This window comes from Labrus bergylta, chromosome 19 (genome assembly GCF_963930695.1).
Source record: "Labrus bergylta chromosome 19, fLabBer1.1, whole genome shotgun sequence".
Taxonomy (NCBI): domain Eukaryota; kingdom Metazoa; phylum Chordata; class Actinopteri; order Labriformes; family Labridae; genus Labrus; species Labrus bergylta.
The window spans coordinates 2,441,400-2,459,234 of NC_089213.1; the positions used below are offsets into that span (position 1 = coordinate 2,441,400).

The window sequence follows — 17,835 nt, forward strand, 5'->3', positions numbered from 1 at the left end:
TGTTTTAGTTCTCATTCTTTCCCAGTGTTGCTTGTTTCCTTGTGTCTATAAGTCTACAGTGCTCCCTGTTTTATTTTGTAATTTCTCATTCTTGTTTCTCTGTGTTCCAGTGTGTATTGTTGTTTCTTGAGTTCTCATCGTTTTTTTGTTCTTGATTCATATCAAGTCTAAAAATGTTGGTGAAACAATTTGACAAGAGCAAAATCTTAAGTTATGCCACTCCAGTTGTTAAAAAAAACAACCTATATGCCTATTGTTGTCTAGTGGTCCTGTGTTAGCATCACATATTTAACTAGTTTGCTGGTCAAATGTTCAGCAATGAGGTGTCATATTAACCAATTTTTGCATTTTTAGATAAAAAATGTTCTGGTGATCCGAGGTCTACGAATATATTAGCTAAATGTTCCGTTTGGATTATATGATACATTTGCATTACTCGCCATAATAAAGTGTGTGGCTGATTTGACTGACAGGTGGACATGTTGAAGTGATTTGCAAGGAATCAAAAGACCCGCCTCAATTCCACCTCTTTGTCCGTTGCTAGATTGACCTAAAGGAGTTAACATTTCCAAAATGGGGAGTACCTTAGCTGGGCTTCAAGACAACTCTTCAGAAACATGTTTTTTACATTACAGTCACAGAACTTTTAAAAAACTGGATAATTAGTGTATTCTAAAGTCGACGTTAACGAGATATGCATTTTGAAATACTTATTTCTTATATTGATATAGACCTAACCTATTCAGCCTGGTTTTCAAGTTAATCCTTAAATGCAACTTGGGGACCATATAGGCCCTATATGGTCCCCAATATTATAGGGAAAGGGTAAGATTTGAAACCATAGTGTTATTGGACATCTGCAAAATAATGAATTCTTTAAGTATAGTTCACACATTTAAAAAAAATGGATGGAGATTTAAAAGGCTTAGTCAGCAGTCATGTTGGGATAGTTCAACAAATCCTGCATGCTCAGAAGGCGCCTTGGTACGTCTGAGCTAGCACTGTCAATCTCTTCAGCCCTGTTAAAAGTTATTGATTTGGCTGCTTGTTATCTCACAATCACTGGACTGGAAAATGAGCCGTTAATCTACCAGCTGGGGGAAAACATTGAACCAACGAGCGTGCAATTCTTTTTTTATTTTTCGCTCAGTAAAGATTCTCTGGTCACTCCAGATCTCCATGTCTGCAAACTTTTTCCATGTTGAAGTAGTTTAAACCATGTTAGAGAGACAGTGGAGGACTTCCTGATCAGTCAAGCTCTCTGACTGAAGAGATTTCCTTTTATGAAGCCATGAAGCAGAGAGACAGAATTCTTTAGATGGCCTTGAGCAGAGGAACCGAGCTCTGCTTAAGCACAACAGGAAGGCTTCCCTCAATCACTTCCCCGGGGGCCACAGAAGCTGTTTTGAACACTTTTACTCCCAATCCTGAATAAATTTTTTTTAGACTTTTGTCTCTGTGATTCATGCTCACAGAAGTGACCAATTCTCTTTTACTTATTCACGATCATCACAAACAGTACGTCAAAATACAAGGTGCTCAAAGACATTTTAAAACCTTTAACCTAAAGGTCACCTCCAACTTGCAAACAAACATTTATTAGCAACGTTTCGGTACTAGTCCTTCACCAGATAGGCCTGAATTGTTTATAATATCGTATCGTTCTAATATTGTTATAAGAGACTCAACATTAATCCTCCATGAGCAAGCTCTGGGCAACAGGTGGAATAATTAACTTAAGTTTGAAATGCAGAAACTTTGAGCAGGACCAGATTCATTGATTCATTGGTAAACGGCCATCTGGAATAGAAGTGGAAGTGGAATAGAAGGAGACTCTTGGCGAAATAATTCAATCCCTCTGCTTTCAATGCAGTCTTTGCCACAAATCCCATAAAACCACAGTCTAGACTTTTTTACTCTTTGTAATATCACAAAAAGAGACCAAACATTCATCTACCAATGAGCACACAAAAAACTCCCTTTTAACAAGCAGAAAGCTCAAACAGAACCAGACTCATTAGTGGACAGCCATCTCCAGGGACTCTATGGTCCAAGAAAGTTGGATAAAAGTAGAAAGATGCCATGAGCTGTGATGTACCCTTTGTTTTACTATTTACAGAAACCCCAGATGAATCCACCCATAAGCAAGGATCCGGGAACATAGGCAAGGGGAGACTTCCTTTTAAAAACCTCGAGCATGACCAGACTCACTGGTGGACAGTCATCGGCCATGATGGTGGTGGCTGAGAAAGTCAGATAGAGATGTCTAAAACATATTCTGCTTTCAAAATCATTGCCATGAGCCATGTGGTACAAGAACATGACAATGACCCCTTAAAGGCTTTATATGCGATTTTTCACACTTGAATATAATATAAATCAAGTATCGCCTCTGAAAATAACTCTGTGAGTCATGAATGTCTAAAATGGGTGTAACACCCGAGTCCCACTGTCTGTGTTGTTTTCCGAGTCCTATCTTCAGTTTGTTTACATCGCCCGGACGGCCGGCTGACTCCTCCCCTCGTGTATAAAAGTTGTTTAATTGAGGGACTAGAGAAAAGAAGAATAACATACTGTACTCACTGCTTAACTGTGTTTCTAGATCACGCTCATTTCAGGTAAATTTACATGCAGTGTGAAGATACCAGCATAATAAAGATCGCTAGCATTAGCATGCTAACACAACAATGCAGCGCAAGTTGTTTTGGTTTCATGCTGGTGCTCAAGGGCGACATCTGCTGGATCTAAAAAAATTGCATATAAAGCCTTTAAGCTTTTCAACGTAAAGTAAGTATCCAAAGTAAAGGCAATATTAGGGGTTGAGGAAAACCAACGATTCCCCATTATAAAACAAAGGTTTGACCTTGAGTGGCCAATGACACAAAAGGCACAAGTTCCAAAAGTGAAGAAAAAGTAAAAGTGAGGAGCATCTATGTCCAATTTCTCTCAGAGTCGACTTGGTCTTCTCTTTGAAATCAGAATCTGTTTCAGTAAATGAAGCGTAAACAGCGAGCCAGTGTCTACATTCACAGATTAGCACTATGTACTCAGAAAACCACTTTCATAGAGCTCTGTCAGCTGTGTAATTCAACTTTCTTTTAAGAGTGATGAATTCACAAGCCAGTAATAGCATATTTACTGGCACAGGGCTGTTATTGAAAAGTCTGAAATGGGTATAAGCATGAAATTGAATACAGAAGAAGAGTAAAATGAGATTTCTTTTTTTCTGAGGAGGAGAGAAACGGGACGGCTTAGCGCGTCCCAAATCTTTGTATTAGAGTTAATTTAGAGGGATTCGGTGCAGTCACTCTTTGAATGGTGAAGCGGCATGATCAAGAAAACAAGCTAATTAATCATAACATTCTCATTCCAGGGTTTTTTATTGTCTTTAAATTGGACTTTTATATTTGGACTTTATATGAGACCATAACTCACTTCTGTGTGACATCCTGCCCTCTGTTTTTTTTTTTTTGTCTCAGGTACTGAATGATCTGTTTGTTTCTATGGATACATGTATTAGGTCTAAATATAAATGTACAATGAAGCAGGCACTTACAAGAAAAGCACAAAGGAGGAGCAGTAAACCTGTATCATGTTTTAAATCACCTCATAAAACTCAGCTTTATTGGTTTTCTTCCATGTATTGATCTTTTATTAAATGTCCTCCCTTCTCATATTTTTTTCAAGCTCGATTGTATATGTTTTGACATTTCATGAAAGGGATTATTCTGGGTTGATTTTATCTTGTTTTTCATTTCCGCCCAATTGAGGCAAAGCTGTTTTTGCAGAGAGCTGTTCAATAACGTTTCTTTATACGTAGCTGTCAAAAAACAAGGTTTAATGGTTCATCATAAGATGCATCAAGTTCATACAAAGAGAATGGCACTAAAATAGTTGAACATCACTGACATATATCTGTCATTTGTTTTTCATAAATACACAAATTATTCCAATAGCCTTTTTTGATATGTCATTTTGTCTTTTTATTTTTACTTAAATTAATCTATTTTAAGATGTATCTGAAACTTAAAATCAGGGAATTTCTAGTCGGTTAAACAAGTTTATTCATGTTTTCTAATATTTATATATGCTGGCCCTCAGTGCCGGTCAAATGTTTTGATTAAATTGTAATGCAGCCAGCCGCCACTAGCTGTAGCAATACACTGGCTGTAATTCCAGTTAGTGGGCCTGCTTGCTTTGCTCTACTGCCTGGATGTAAACAAGCCCAGTGAATGGATAGCATCTCCAAAAGAGCAGCACAGTTTAGCACTATTTTATCGATAAAAAACGGAGATCAAATCTAATTTAAGCTGTGTCAGGTTTAACTGACAGAGGGCTAAAGCAACAGTGACCACATTTAGCACGTCATGTGTTTGTTAACCTGCAGAGAGGACAGGCTGGAGGTGCTAGCACTTCTAATGCTAGCCACATTCAGAACACCAAATTACATTATTTACCCAAACACAATATTAGTTGTGTTCAATTTTGAACTTTTGTCTAAGAGTGTTCTAACCTTCAGACTAATTTTTTTTTAGCCCGAATAAAATTTCTGTTTAACTGTCAAGAAAATGTGTCACCTAGCAACACCCCTACACAAAATAATGAAAACTGTTCTGAAAATTTTCCACATGATACCTTGAATTTTGAGGACTCTTTGAGGATTACAGCAATAGGAGAACAAGTTAGCTTGAAATGTAGGCAATTTAATTTTCTCATAGAAAAGGGAAATTGGTCAACCAAGAACACAAGGCTTTTATATTCCCCCTTTCCTAGGAAATTGGAAAGTTGAGAAAATAAATCATGTAATTATTTCAGCACATACAGTAACAGAGTCAAATATTTTAAATGATGTTTTTTTCATTTTTGGTGGAAAACCAGTTTCACCTGTTATTCGTTATACGTAAGCAAACCTACCTGAGCTTTAACACAATATGTCTGTGTAATGAAATACCAACAGTTTGTTTCACACATTTCATATGTCATGAAAAATAACCAGGGCGTCTTAGACTTTTTATACCAATTAAACACCTTTGATTTAACGTATCATAAACAAACCAATTAACCTAAAAAATGAAGATAATAAAGGAGAAGTTTCCAACTGAATAAGTCTGTTGATTGCTCCTTTCATTACCATATAACATATAGATGTCATATGGAATAAGTGGTGTAACCTTTACTTTTACTTTACTTAAATGTTGCCAGGGGACTGGTCCTCTGAGTGCCCCAAAGGTCAGAAAGAAGACAGTTGGTGAACTGGTCTCAAAACTGCTCCCCTCTTACATTTACCATGCTGGGATTTACATTTGAAGACAGACTGAACATGATCAACACTTCAGGCCACATGTGGATAAGGTGTAAGAGTTTCTACTCTCCACACAGCAACAGTATTTTGTATCATTTCATGTCTGGACGAAGTAAGTGGGAAGTAGTGAGGAGAATGGTTAAACTGGTTCCGTTTGTTTTCCACCCTGCTCTGACTCCAAAGTGCCACTCTCAGGCCGTTCACTCCACACTATACGAGGCAGCTGTTGTTTGAGCATCACTCTCTGTTTGGAGAGCATCGGTCTGTCTCTGTTGACTGTAAGCAGTAAGTGATGAGCCTCCTCTCTCGCCGTCCCCACGGCAAATAGAGAGAGAGAGAGACAGGGAGAGGGGAAATCTAATTATTTCCCTCCCATGGCCCAGCAAGCCTTAAAGGTTAATCACTGTCCGTCGAGCTAATTCTGTCTAGGTACACTGCAGTAATTACAACACCTCGCTCTCTCTCTCTCTCCTGCTCTCCCTTGCCCTTTTCTCTATTATCTACCTTGCTTGCTCCAGCGCCCTCCTCTGCACCCTCTCTCTCATTTTAGATAGGGAATATCTCTCTCTCATCTCCCATCGTGTTTGTCCTTTTGTCTCGATGGCGCTCATTTGTTGTCCTCTTTTTCTGTCCAGAAAAGCTTGGCATTTATAAGAACAACTACATTTTTTTTTTTTAAAGGAAAAGCGCCGTATCTGGGCGACCATGAAGAAACATTTTGTAAAACTAGATTATGATTTCTTAATGTGTTATGACTACTGCTCTGTTTCATACAACACCTCATCTGGTGTCCCCCATCTGGGGAAGGGGTTACTGCCCTTTGTGATGTCATGATCTCCAAACAGCCTGTTTGAGCACACATTTTCTGAAAAGTGGAGCAGGTAAAACACGGAAAGGATGGACTTTTCTAATAATTGGGGGATTTTCAGACAAACTAAGGACACATATGAGTGTTATAAAAACATGATTAAGTGTATTTTGCATGATATGTGACCTTTGAGTGTTAAATAATCTAAAATTGTATCGTTCCTTCCTGCTGAGACCACCCCACCACTCCCTACCGTCCGACAGGGAAAACTTAAGTGTCATATGTGAACACACAACTTCAGAAGATTCCAGGTTCAGGCTGTCTGAAGTTTTCTAGAGATGTTCAGGGGCGCATTTGTAAAGATAGCTATTAGCTATAAACTTTTCTTTGCTTCATTGTCCTTCATATTATCTGATGTACGGCCTCTTTTCAAATCCTTTGTTTGGTTTGATCTGCAGTATATATAAACATTAACACACGTCATTTGTGTACAGATATTTCTCAGAGATTTGTAGTCAGGCTGATCTCACAGGAAAGAGGGTTTCCTTTTCTCACTCTCTCTCTCCTCTTCTCTTCGAGCCACCTACTGTCTACCTCTCTCCACTCTTCTTGCCATTCCTCCTCCTCCTCCTCCTCTATCTCCCTTTATTATCTCATAATCACCTTTCTGCCAACTTCCCACTTTCTCTCTCTCTTTCTATCCATCTCTCTTTCTGGCTCCCTTTCTTACTGGTTACTGCTCTATTTCCCTCTAGCAATCATTCAAGGAATTGCGCCCTGGGCCTAGAAATACTCCTCCATCTCTCCTTCTTCCAATTCTTTCCCTCCCTTGCCAAAAGCATCTCCAGAAGCGTTTACCTCAGGAGACTTGAAATACTGCTGGCTCCCCCTCTTCCCTTTTTCAACCACTTTCTGAAATTCATCTCATACATTTGTTTTTCAATGATACAGCAGATAAAGCGATATCGAATAAATAACAGGAGTGTGTCAAAAAGATGGCCTGGGATGGAATGGGCCTGATTGGCTCTCTGCAAGGTCAGAGGTGGGACTCAAGTTCAAAGAAACTTCAGGGATTTTGTTTAACAGGTTGCAAGTATCATCTGAAGTTTTTCCAATGTCACACATTTCCTTAATTGGTATTTGTAACTTTTTTCTACCTTAAAACTATATTGTGTTTTATTTGTCTGTTCTTCACCCCGCGGCCCAAAAAGTTTCTATGAACAGCCATGGCAGCATGACTGAGGAGAGGAGAGGAGAGGAGAGGAGAGGAGAGGAGAGGAGAGGAGAGGGAGAGGAGAGGAGAGGAGAGGAGAGGAGAGGAGAGGAGAGGAGAGGAGAGGAGAGGAGAGGGAGAGGAGAGGAGAGGAGAGGAGAGGAGAGGAGAGGAGAGGAGAGGGAGAGGAGAGGGAGAGGAGAGGAGAGGAGAGGAGAGGAGAGGAGAGGAGAGAAGAAGGAAAAGGAGAGGAGAGGAGAGGAGACTCTTTCTTTAACTATTTTCCACTTCCTAGGGGACTGAAACATCAGCAGGGGATGGAGGATGCTTTATTACCCTCCAAATGTTTTCCAAGAATTTCAAGAGTGACAAAAATCCCTAGAATTTGTTTTTCGGACCCTGCGGCAAAAGCCCTGTTTGAGAGTCAGTGAACAGACGGTAGCTGATGGAGGTGGTGGTGCTGATGCGGAGCGCTGCTGGTAGTTGAGGAGGAGGAGAAGGAGGAGGAAGAGGAGGAGGAGGAGGAAGACGGCTATAAGAACTGTTGAGGAAGAGACGAGGAAGCCGAGAGCCACAGGGTGAGAAGGAAAGAAGACAAAGACATCTGGATGTCGTCATAAAACATCCACAGTGCGATTTACCGCCCAAAGTGAAGAGTGTGTATTATGTGTATATATCAGGAGAGACACTTCAGGGTGGTCAGGGTAGGCACACTCAGTATATGTTATTTTAGATGTAGAAAAGACAATGGTGGTCTCCATTGTGACAAATCCTTTAAATAACATACAGATAAATTGACAGTGGTGCATCCAGAGGGTAGGCCAGGGGTGGCATGGCCCACCCCTTGAAATCTTATTGGCCACCCCAAAATCCAACTTACTTCCAACACTGGACTAAGATGTTCTGAGTTGTAGTTTTAAACTAAAATGTATAAAGGGTAAAAATGTCATACAGACAACATACAGTTAAAATCAACGTCGCAGTGTCGGGTATAAAGAGGCTGTTGTCAACAGACGGTTGTCATAGAGACAGGATGGACAGGCAGCGTTTTTCTTCTCAGCGCACAAATGCTTCAAGCTAGCACTCCCGAGCGCTTTTCTACCTGGAAAAAAAAAGTAAAAGGTGAACACGGGGCCCAAGACCAAATCTAAAATAGCTGCCAACATTAACACTGGTTCAGTGTGACTCTTTGGCTTACATGTTCCCAAATCACTGGGATGCTATGATTGTGTCGATTTCTTCAGAGTGAACTGATTTTACACGAGTTTTCAGCTATTTCCATCCATGTGTGTCCAACAAGTCTTACAACCTGCCTATGATTACTTTTAACCAAAAAAAACAAACCAGAGAGAGAAAATAAAATGTGCATAGCTGTTTTTGTTACATAACCATTTTTGATTCATCACTTCCTGCAAGCTTTAAAACATGCAGTGATTGCCATGGCTACAGATGGCAGGGACATAAACGCTGCACAGTAAACGATTTGAATATTGAACAGAATGTGAGATGCTGGCTTCCTTGTGAATTATCTTTCACCGGGAGAGATACAGATACAGCATGTGTTGGAAAAATCTGCAGCGTATTAAAGCTTGTTCGAGCAAACACTATGCCTTATGAGATAAAGAGCCTTGTAGTAAAAATGTGTACAGTCCGGTCATTATGTTTTATTTCATGTGAAATGTTAATGTTTGAGGGTGAATGAATTTTGAAGCGGAGAAACTGCGCGGGGAAAAAAGTCTACCTTGTGTGAGAAGTTGAAGGGTCCTGACTTCTTCTCGGACGCGGAGCTGCAGGACCTGCTGCAGGATGTGCTGCCTCTGGGATTCCTGCATGATTCCCATTCGCTCCAGCTTTCTGTCTGTCAATCTCATCAGAGCCCGCCCTAAACGAACAAAAAAAGAAAGGGTTAAAAGTCAAGGGCTATAAGAAGCAAGAAGTCACTGGGATTTAATATGCACAGCTGGAGACACTCTAAAAGCCTTTCGGATTAAGCATTTATGTCCGAGGAGGAAAACCCACACAAACAAATATGGCCGCCGCGCAAATCATTCACTGGGCGTTCATAACGAGAAAGAGCTTTTCAAGGTGACGTCTGATTCTGGTGTTTAAAAAAAATGCTTTTCAGTCATTCACTAACATTTAATCTCCAACATGGTTTTTTTTCTCCATAAATAGGAGGTACTTTATCTCCCTTGTGATACAGATACACTTCCCCCTAATTGCAAATCCTTGTATAAAATCCATAATTTAATCATCCAATCAGTTTCTATGAGAGGGGATTTGGGCTTCTGGTACATCGAGAGTAGAGTATGGTGTAATTATTAACGCTTGTTATGAGTGCTTTTGTAACATGAGGGGCTGTAAGCAGATAGGACGATAATTCAGGGTAATTACGAGGCATTAGGTCGAAACCCGGAGAGTCTCTCTTTGCTCCTTTTTGCTCTGTTGAAAGAGACAGTCTCTGATTGGTTGAGAGCCGGGGGAAAGATCAGTCCTATTAGGGCGATCGTAGTTAGTCCATAACAATCTACTTCCTTGTTTTATCTTGCCTCTCTTCGTCCTCTACATTTCTGTTTATTGCCAGTTCATTAAAGTTAATTATTATGATTCGCAGCAAGATTGAAAGAGAATTTGAACTGGAATTTTTTTTACGATACCGATATCAGTATGATGTAGACGCTACATTAAACTCCCTCTTTTCATTATCCTCTTTGCATCCCCATACATTCCTGCTTATTATTATTATTACATCATTAAAGATGGCAAATCTAATTAACTGCAAGATTGAAATCTCCTGTCCTGATATCGGTTTCTGGATCTGTATCGATGTTTTCTGCTCTCTTTTCATTCAATACAACTCAGTTTACTGTCACATCATTAGACTTACACACACAGTATGACCTTTTTCTAATATCTGTATTTGTACTGTTAGTTTTTCATCATCTAGTGTCTTATTCTATTTCTCTTCCATTCATCTAGTACATCAAGTTTTCTTTGCCTTATCAATTTCAGGATTCAAATGAAATGACTTGTCATTATTTTTTTGTTTCTGATCTTGCCTTTTTTTTTATATTTGTATTTTCTCTGACACATGAGCTACCTGTATAATTTGCCTAAAAACACCTATAACAATCTTCTATCACACAGCTGTAAATAATTGTCTAAGGGTTATGTCGGCTATACCAGGTTAAGGTATTCGGTATCTGCCTATACTTAAAGCGAGGTATTGGAATGCTACTTTGGAAGAAAAAGCAGACTCCAAACATTTCTATTGAAGACACTTTCAAACTCTTCTTAAAAATAACAACTGTAAGAAAGGCTGACTTTATAACTTAATTTCAGACGACTTGTTTTGATCATTAGGACATCCAGAGCCCCGCTGTCACTTTGCCACCCCATCATAGAGGGGAGTAGTTGGAAAGAAAACTCAGAACCGAAGAAGTGTTGGTGATACAAGTCGACGGGGTTAAGCCAATTTTCTCCCTGTCTTCACAAAAGAAGCACTTCACTTAGTGTTAAGGCCAGATGAGGGCCAAAAACGCCAAACACAGTTAAGATGCTTCATCACAAAATGGCTGCTGGAAGTACCCATTACATAAACACTGGGGAGCTGAGTGGAGTCATAAAAGCTTGGAAGTGAGAGGAGCATATTAAATGTGGAGGATGGGAAGGCAAAGATTAGTGAGCTGGAAAGAGAAAGTGGACTGATGAGTCAAGGGCGGGGCGTTGGGGCGGGAATTTAGGGTGAAGAGGGAGATGTATTTAAATTGGCAGAGTGAAACTCCTGCACATAAAGCACACAGTTATGAGACTATAAATATTGACCAAGCATCACATGGTAACTCTTTCTGTAACCAAAGATAGATTGGCATGGCAACAAGAGATCACTTTTTTCTCTGCTTCTAAATAACAGCAGATACGAGAGATACAACAGAGCCGTCTAACCAGGAGACATACAGACGGTCACACCATCACATGTTGACATGGGACAGCAGGACCGGTTCCACAACAAATGACTGAGGGCGCATCTAATATTTAAGGGGATGCAGCTACAGTGACCTGCAACAGAACTAAAAAAAAAAAAAAAAGGTGTCCTGGATGTGGTCCCTGAGGAACATACTGCACCCGTCATGACCATCAGATCATGGATGTAGTAAACACGATGTGAGTCACTGCTGTCATCTGAAAGCCATGATTACTTCTTGTAAGTAATCATGGCGAGTCCCAACAAATATTTATGAAACACCAATACATCCTGGTTTTGAACAGTCCCTGTCCTGGTTTTAACCAACCAAAACAAAAGACCTGACACTGATTTGTCTGTATGTCAATATATGTCTTAACGAAGGCTGTTGCTGTTTGAACCAAAAAGAAAAACCATCACTAATGCCCAACTAGTCAAAGTTCAATACTGATTAGTCTGTACATGTGTCAATCAATCACAGCCGTTGCTTTGCTAGCCAAGCTTATCATATTAACAGAACCTGCTGCTTAATGACAGGTAGGCTAGCTGTCATACTGAAAAGGAAATAAGCATTTTCCAAAGAGCTCAACAGGAGAGTTACAGCTTCCTTCGAAAAGTACCCAGCAGTGAATATGCCGCATTTTGCACACACTGCAAGTGTCCATTTTCAGACACCCATGGTGGAAATGCCCATAATCAAAGACGTACAGAGACATTAAAACATTAAAGACATTAAAATGAGCAAATACACAAGTACAGACTGAAAGTAGCACTGTTGCAACCTACGTCAGTAGGGGCTGCTCAGGAGTGCACCTTTACCTTTATCGCCCTTTACCAGTAAAATTAAAGTGTCCCAATATGGAGGTTTGAAAATATGGTCACCCTAACTTAACGAAAAGTAGGCTAATTCTTGTTAGAGTTAATGACACCTTCCAGTTATATGATTCAGAGTGTGTCATTAAAATATTTACTGAGAATATTTAAAAAAGGAAGTCACTCCATGGCAGTTTTTATACACAATGCTAGATATGCTCTTACAGCTTCAGATGTATTAATGTAGGCAGCACTGCGGATGCCTGGAAATATGAGCACGCCGACGACTGCAAACAATCTGCCAGATCGTGCGTTGGTTGCCAACGCTCCCCTCCTTCCGCTAGACCAGGCAGCATCAGCGGGCTGGAACAGCTTCTGAAAAAAAAGTCCAAGTTTCTACTCGCCTGCCCTGCAGTTCTGAGCCATTGGCTTCAACAATCCCACCATGCCTCAGCTGGGGATTTTTTCAAACCACAATTAATACGCTGAGCAGTGTAGCTCGGCCACGAGAAGAGGCGGCGGAGGACGAGGAGGACGAGGAGGGCGAGGACAGAGGAGTAAATTGGTGGGAAGGAAATAAATGAAGTAAGGGAGGGAAGGATGCTTGCTGAGGTCCAAACTGAGTATTAAGATGGCTTGTTGTTTTTGCTTCAGGTTTTTTTTTGTTGGTGTTTACAGATTTACAAATTGCAAAATACACAATGCATGCCTATTACCATATGAGAGATAAAGACATTTGACATCCAGGCCAAACACGACAAGGCTGGACCAGACGGTCAGGAAAGAGGCAGATAGACTGGGCTGATGGGACAAACTGCCCATCGTGTTTTCTTGTAGCTTTGTTACCAAAAAGAAAGAAGAAAAGAAATCAATAAAATAGTCATAAATTAAATGAAACCGCCCCAAAAAATAGACGTCTGGGCCATTAGGGTACTACTTTTCAAACTGATATAAGACACGCATGATGAACCATTTGTGGGAAACAAAGATGAATCAGCATTGGAGGTATTGCAAAAAGGGGGACCAGGTGTTTTCAGAGGATGAGATGTCATTTTTCAAAGATGCAAGCTGTTCCGAGTGATCTGCTTCAGGGTTAATTCTACTAAATTCAAGCAGCATGACGGAAAATTGCCTTGAATCATTTGGTTGGTCAACACACAAACACACGCACACACAAAGATGTCAAAGAAAAGACATGGCAGAAAATGATTACCTCTTGACCCAAACATGTATTTAACACACTGCGACACATGGGGAATGTCAGTGCAGATGTAGTTCTGAACATGTTTACAGTCACTGTCGTTGAAGGCAACACTGACCCCTTTTAGTCCATCCACTTTATACTCTGTCTGTCTCTATCACTGCAGCTTTTTATACGACCAAATATCGAATGGATTAAATCTTCAATCTCTCTTCTGACACCTTACAGACTCCCTGGTATTATCTGCTCCCCATATCTCCCTTTCTTCTACTTTTTCCATTGGATTTATTTTGGCAAGACAATACTAGAGGAGGTTACACAAAAAGTGAAAAATGAGTTCAGTTGTTCAATGGTGCAGTGGTTTCTGGGAACGTGCAGTAAGCTTATTAAGATTCTTATTATATATTTATGATTTCGCAACATATTCAGGTAATTCGATTGTGTTTTCAAACTTGGACTTTTGGTATGCTGCCAGTGTTTGTAGTGTTTCTAGGTAATAGTAGGGTAGGAAGGTAGATGGGTGGGTTTTTCCTTTATTATAAATATATATTATTTTCCTGTAGTGAGTCAGTGGGAGAGCTGTGATCTGATGCCATCCCTTCCCCTTTGTTCATTGCCTCACCAGACTCCTTTTACTGTATCTGAAACTCTCAAATTTCTTGTATCTTGACCAATAAAGGCGGTGTTTGACTTCATCTGCTTAGTTTAGCCTCCTTAAATCCTTTAACTTTAACAGCAAGGTTTTGTGGGAAGTTCCCATTGCAGCTTTTAAACAAATAGGAATAAAAAACTGGGTCAATGGTGTCCAAGTCTCACTGATGTGCATTGGGAGCGAAACTTCCCTAAATCCCAGTCTAAACATTCAAACGAAAACATCCATTGAGACACAACCTTATTGCTCCCAACATCTCCGATGCCAGATACAACATGTGCACTTTGTGATTCTCGCAGACTACAGGCCTCCATGGTTCCGAGCTGTTTGGGCGGCAGTTAGAGGGGAAGAGGGACCTACACACGATGTTAAGAAGGGGATTAATGTTGTGGCTGTGCATTTTCTTGATGACGATCTAGATGATACACAAACCTTATATTAGCATGCATGTAAACACACAACGCTGATGTGAGTACACACGTCAACACACTGTCTCTTTATATTAGATTAATGAGTGTTGAGTGAGCAGAAGTGTTGGGTTGAAGCAGATTATTCTACAACTATAGTCTGACATGTCAATGATTAATGGGATCTTACTGTGCATTTGTATACATACAAACACAAAAATCTCACACAGACCTGTCACATTTAAAAGCATGTGCAAACTGGAAAGTATTCGCCAACTGTTCCATTTTGCACATGCATCTACATAAAATGTCACTTATCCTGCAGGAAGCCACTTCATTTCCCCATGGAGCTAAAATGCTATGCTAATTGGGGGGTAAGGACAGGAGCACAATGGCTGCAAATTAACCTTCCTCTCCCTCTCGCTTCAAAAATCCCACTTTTTTTTCTTGGCCCTGACATGTTTTGGCAGCAGCTCTCAAAAGCCGACGCTCGGCTGCAAGAATGTATTCTATGACTACTTCTCCTCAGGTAAATCTCCCACACCAGTCACACATATTTTTCTCAAATCTCCCGCGCAGCTGTGCGCCCATATGTATGTCCTCTGGGGATGAATGTCACTGAGCTACATTTGGCCACTTCCACTCCAAACCTGCACTACACTCTCTGTCAAGCACAGAATAACAAGTGCACTGTGAGTGTTGAGCGCTGGGTAGTGAGAACACTTTTTTTGGGCTTCATGTGTAAGACTTCCCCTCAAGAGTGAAAAGGGGCAAACAGCTTTAGAATTCAACTAGCTAACAACAGTAAATTATAGACTGTAGCCACACTGGGCAGAGTCTTCACTGTGATACCGCGCAGCTTGAAGTCCTTAAAGTAAATTGTAACTGATTGTCACAGTCACAGAGTTGCTTGTAGCCCTCCAGCTAAAGGGCTACAGCAGCCGCTAAGCACCTGTGATCCGATGCTAATGCTATTCCTGACTGCAGCAGAGGAGGACGGTTATGATCCTGCAGAGGACGGGGTTCAGTCTCAGTAATTAAACTAGTCCAGCCAGCAAGCCAGGGAGGGAGCGGAAAGACACACAAATACACATCCAGGAAGAGATAATAAGCCGCCTCACTCCTCCTGCACTTGTCACAGCGGTGGTAGCTTCATGCTGATTTCTCCACGACTGATCTCTTTCAGTTTGCCGATCATTATCTGGCACAGCTGTTGGTTAGCCGCGAGCTAACAACCTGAAGGCAGCTCCCTGGGACAGCGACTGTGGATTCAGTGATAAGGACTGAAATCATTGTCAAGTTTATTATGGCGCTAACTGACTTTCCCGAGTTAAATGGACTTTGTAAGGTCATTATTTTAAAAAAAATTGAAGATGTCGACTTCATGTCACAGGTGACAGGGATGACTAAGAGTTCACGTTCGATGTTCTTTTGAACTCCTGATGACTTCGGTTGCGATCGAAGCCACATGCGTTAACTCGGTCATGCAAGCTGTGAATTGATCTCTGTCGGGTTGCACGTTACGTAACACTGCCTGAACTAGTGACATGAAAACGAAAAGCCGATAGCCTACAGTGGGTTGGTAGGTGCGCCCCATGTGCAGAGGCTGTGGTCCTCCAGGCGAGCCACCCCCGGGTTCCAATCCGGTCTGTGGCTCCTTCTCCGCATGTCATTCCTCACTCTCTCTCTGTCCATGATTTCTAGACATGATCTTCGGCCTTCATTACATGAAAGAGCTTTAGAGAGACAGGAAACTTGGTGAGAGAGAGCGGGGGGTGTCGTCAAGATCTGCTTTTGAACCCGACGAGGACTGTTGCCTCTGTACATTGGGCACCTGCCCTCCAAAATGAGCTAAGCAATGAGTCATGAGATCATTAAATAGGTCTGCCTTTATACAAGCTTAGTAAACACATAGCTAGAGCTCTCACAGGTATTCTTGTAAAAAGATATAACACACTTTTAAAAGGTGTCTGTGTCTGTGGTAATTTACAACAGAGAAAACTGTTAGGTGAACTTCTTGTCCCCCCTCCCCATTCCCCCCGCAGGCTGCACTCACACTGCTCCAGGACTAACCGGGTCTCCGCACTGTTGGGAGTAAACCCTGTCTGGCCTTGGCTTTTCTTAGCTGCAGAGCCACAGCTGAACTCTCACTGGTGAAAGGCGAGTGGGATCGCACTCTGCATGGTGTGAGAGGATTACTGTAATCGAGACGGTAATCACACGGCGTCAGAGTTGTGATGAAACGCGGCATCTTTGGATGGATCAGTCATTTTCTTCCAGCAGGCTAACAGGAGACGTGAGCTGAAATCACTTCAGTATCAGGTAAATTTTCTTCTTTCTTAATATGATTACAAAGGCATGGAATCAGTCTGGAGAAAAGAGAATGACATGGACTGTAATGCAGTATTAAAGTATCTTATTAAGAAAGAACATTTACTTGTTTTTCCACATAATCGTTGAAGGATTAAGTTCCAAATCCTCCATATGGAGAGGCAAGGACAATATTTTCAAAACACGCAACTGGCAGGACAGTAATTAAGTTTATATCACCCACTGATATAATCATCCTGTCAATGGCATCATTACCCACCATTCCTTCTGTCTGTGCATCAAAAAACTATCCCCAGAACATCAAACTCCCATCAGCAGCGAGCTGTTCAAATTTACTTTTTGGAAATGACACAAAACAATGGCCGCCAGCGGAGCCGTTTTCGCTGCCTCGTAAGTTTGATACGCAGCCATGTTAGTCACTTCCCCTTCGTTTACTACACGCCTGTTCATCTGTTACACAGTTGGCTTTCATGACGGCGGAATAAATCTACTCCGGGCCTGTTGCTAGGTGTCCTCGTCTGGTTTTTGAAAAAGCGTTTGTCACCTTTCATCTAATTCGGCGGCTCCTGGAATCTACATTCTGTCCGCAGCGTGAGACCTTTTTTGGGTGGACGAGGAGATCTCGGCTGGAGTTGACACGGGCTGCTGTTATTTTCAAAGTTGGGGAGAAATGATGGATCCTCGGACCAGAGGCGGAACCGAATAGAGGGCATTAAAAAAAGAACTGGAGTGGTTTAGTATACGAGCTGCTCGATACAGGCCACCCCTCATTAAACCGCTAATATTACAGGCTATTAATTATTCACACTGAGGTCTTATGACACTGACATCAATAGATATGATGAGGCTGGTTCTTCATTTATCTGAGTATTCCTGTGTGTGTGTGTGGGGGGGGGGGGGGACAGTGGAATCGATTGATGGTAGAAGAAGTGTTCTTCATTCTCAGGTCTCAATTCACTTGTCACTAATCTGCTTTTATCACCTACACCAGTCATTGGTGATGTTTTAAGTAGCACTTTAAGATAAACTGGATTATGTCAATGATCCAAATTGGCAGATGTTGGTTCCTGCATATATGCGTAACAATATTCAGTGATTTGACAACTTTTTTTTAAGGAGATAAATGAAATGACCTGTAGGTGAA

General features: G+C 41.1%; 1 protein-coding gene across 4 annotated transcripts in view; it reads right to left on the reverse strand.

The window, feature by feature from the left end:
* samd12 (sterile alpha motif domain containing 12) overlaps positions 1–17,835 on the reverse strand; it is a 161,268-nt gene that overhangs the window by 98,174 nt on the left and 45,259 nt on the right. For all 4 annotated transcript variants that reach the window (XM_065948338.1, XM_020648461.3, XM_065948336.1 and 1 more), the window contains exon 4: positions 9,065–9,205. In XM_065948338.1, coding sequence (XP_065804410.1) covers positions 9,065–9,205 — 141 coding nt within the window. The remainder of the gene's footprint in view (positions 1–9,064; positions 9,206–17,835) is intronic.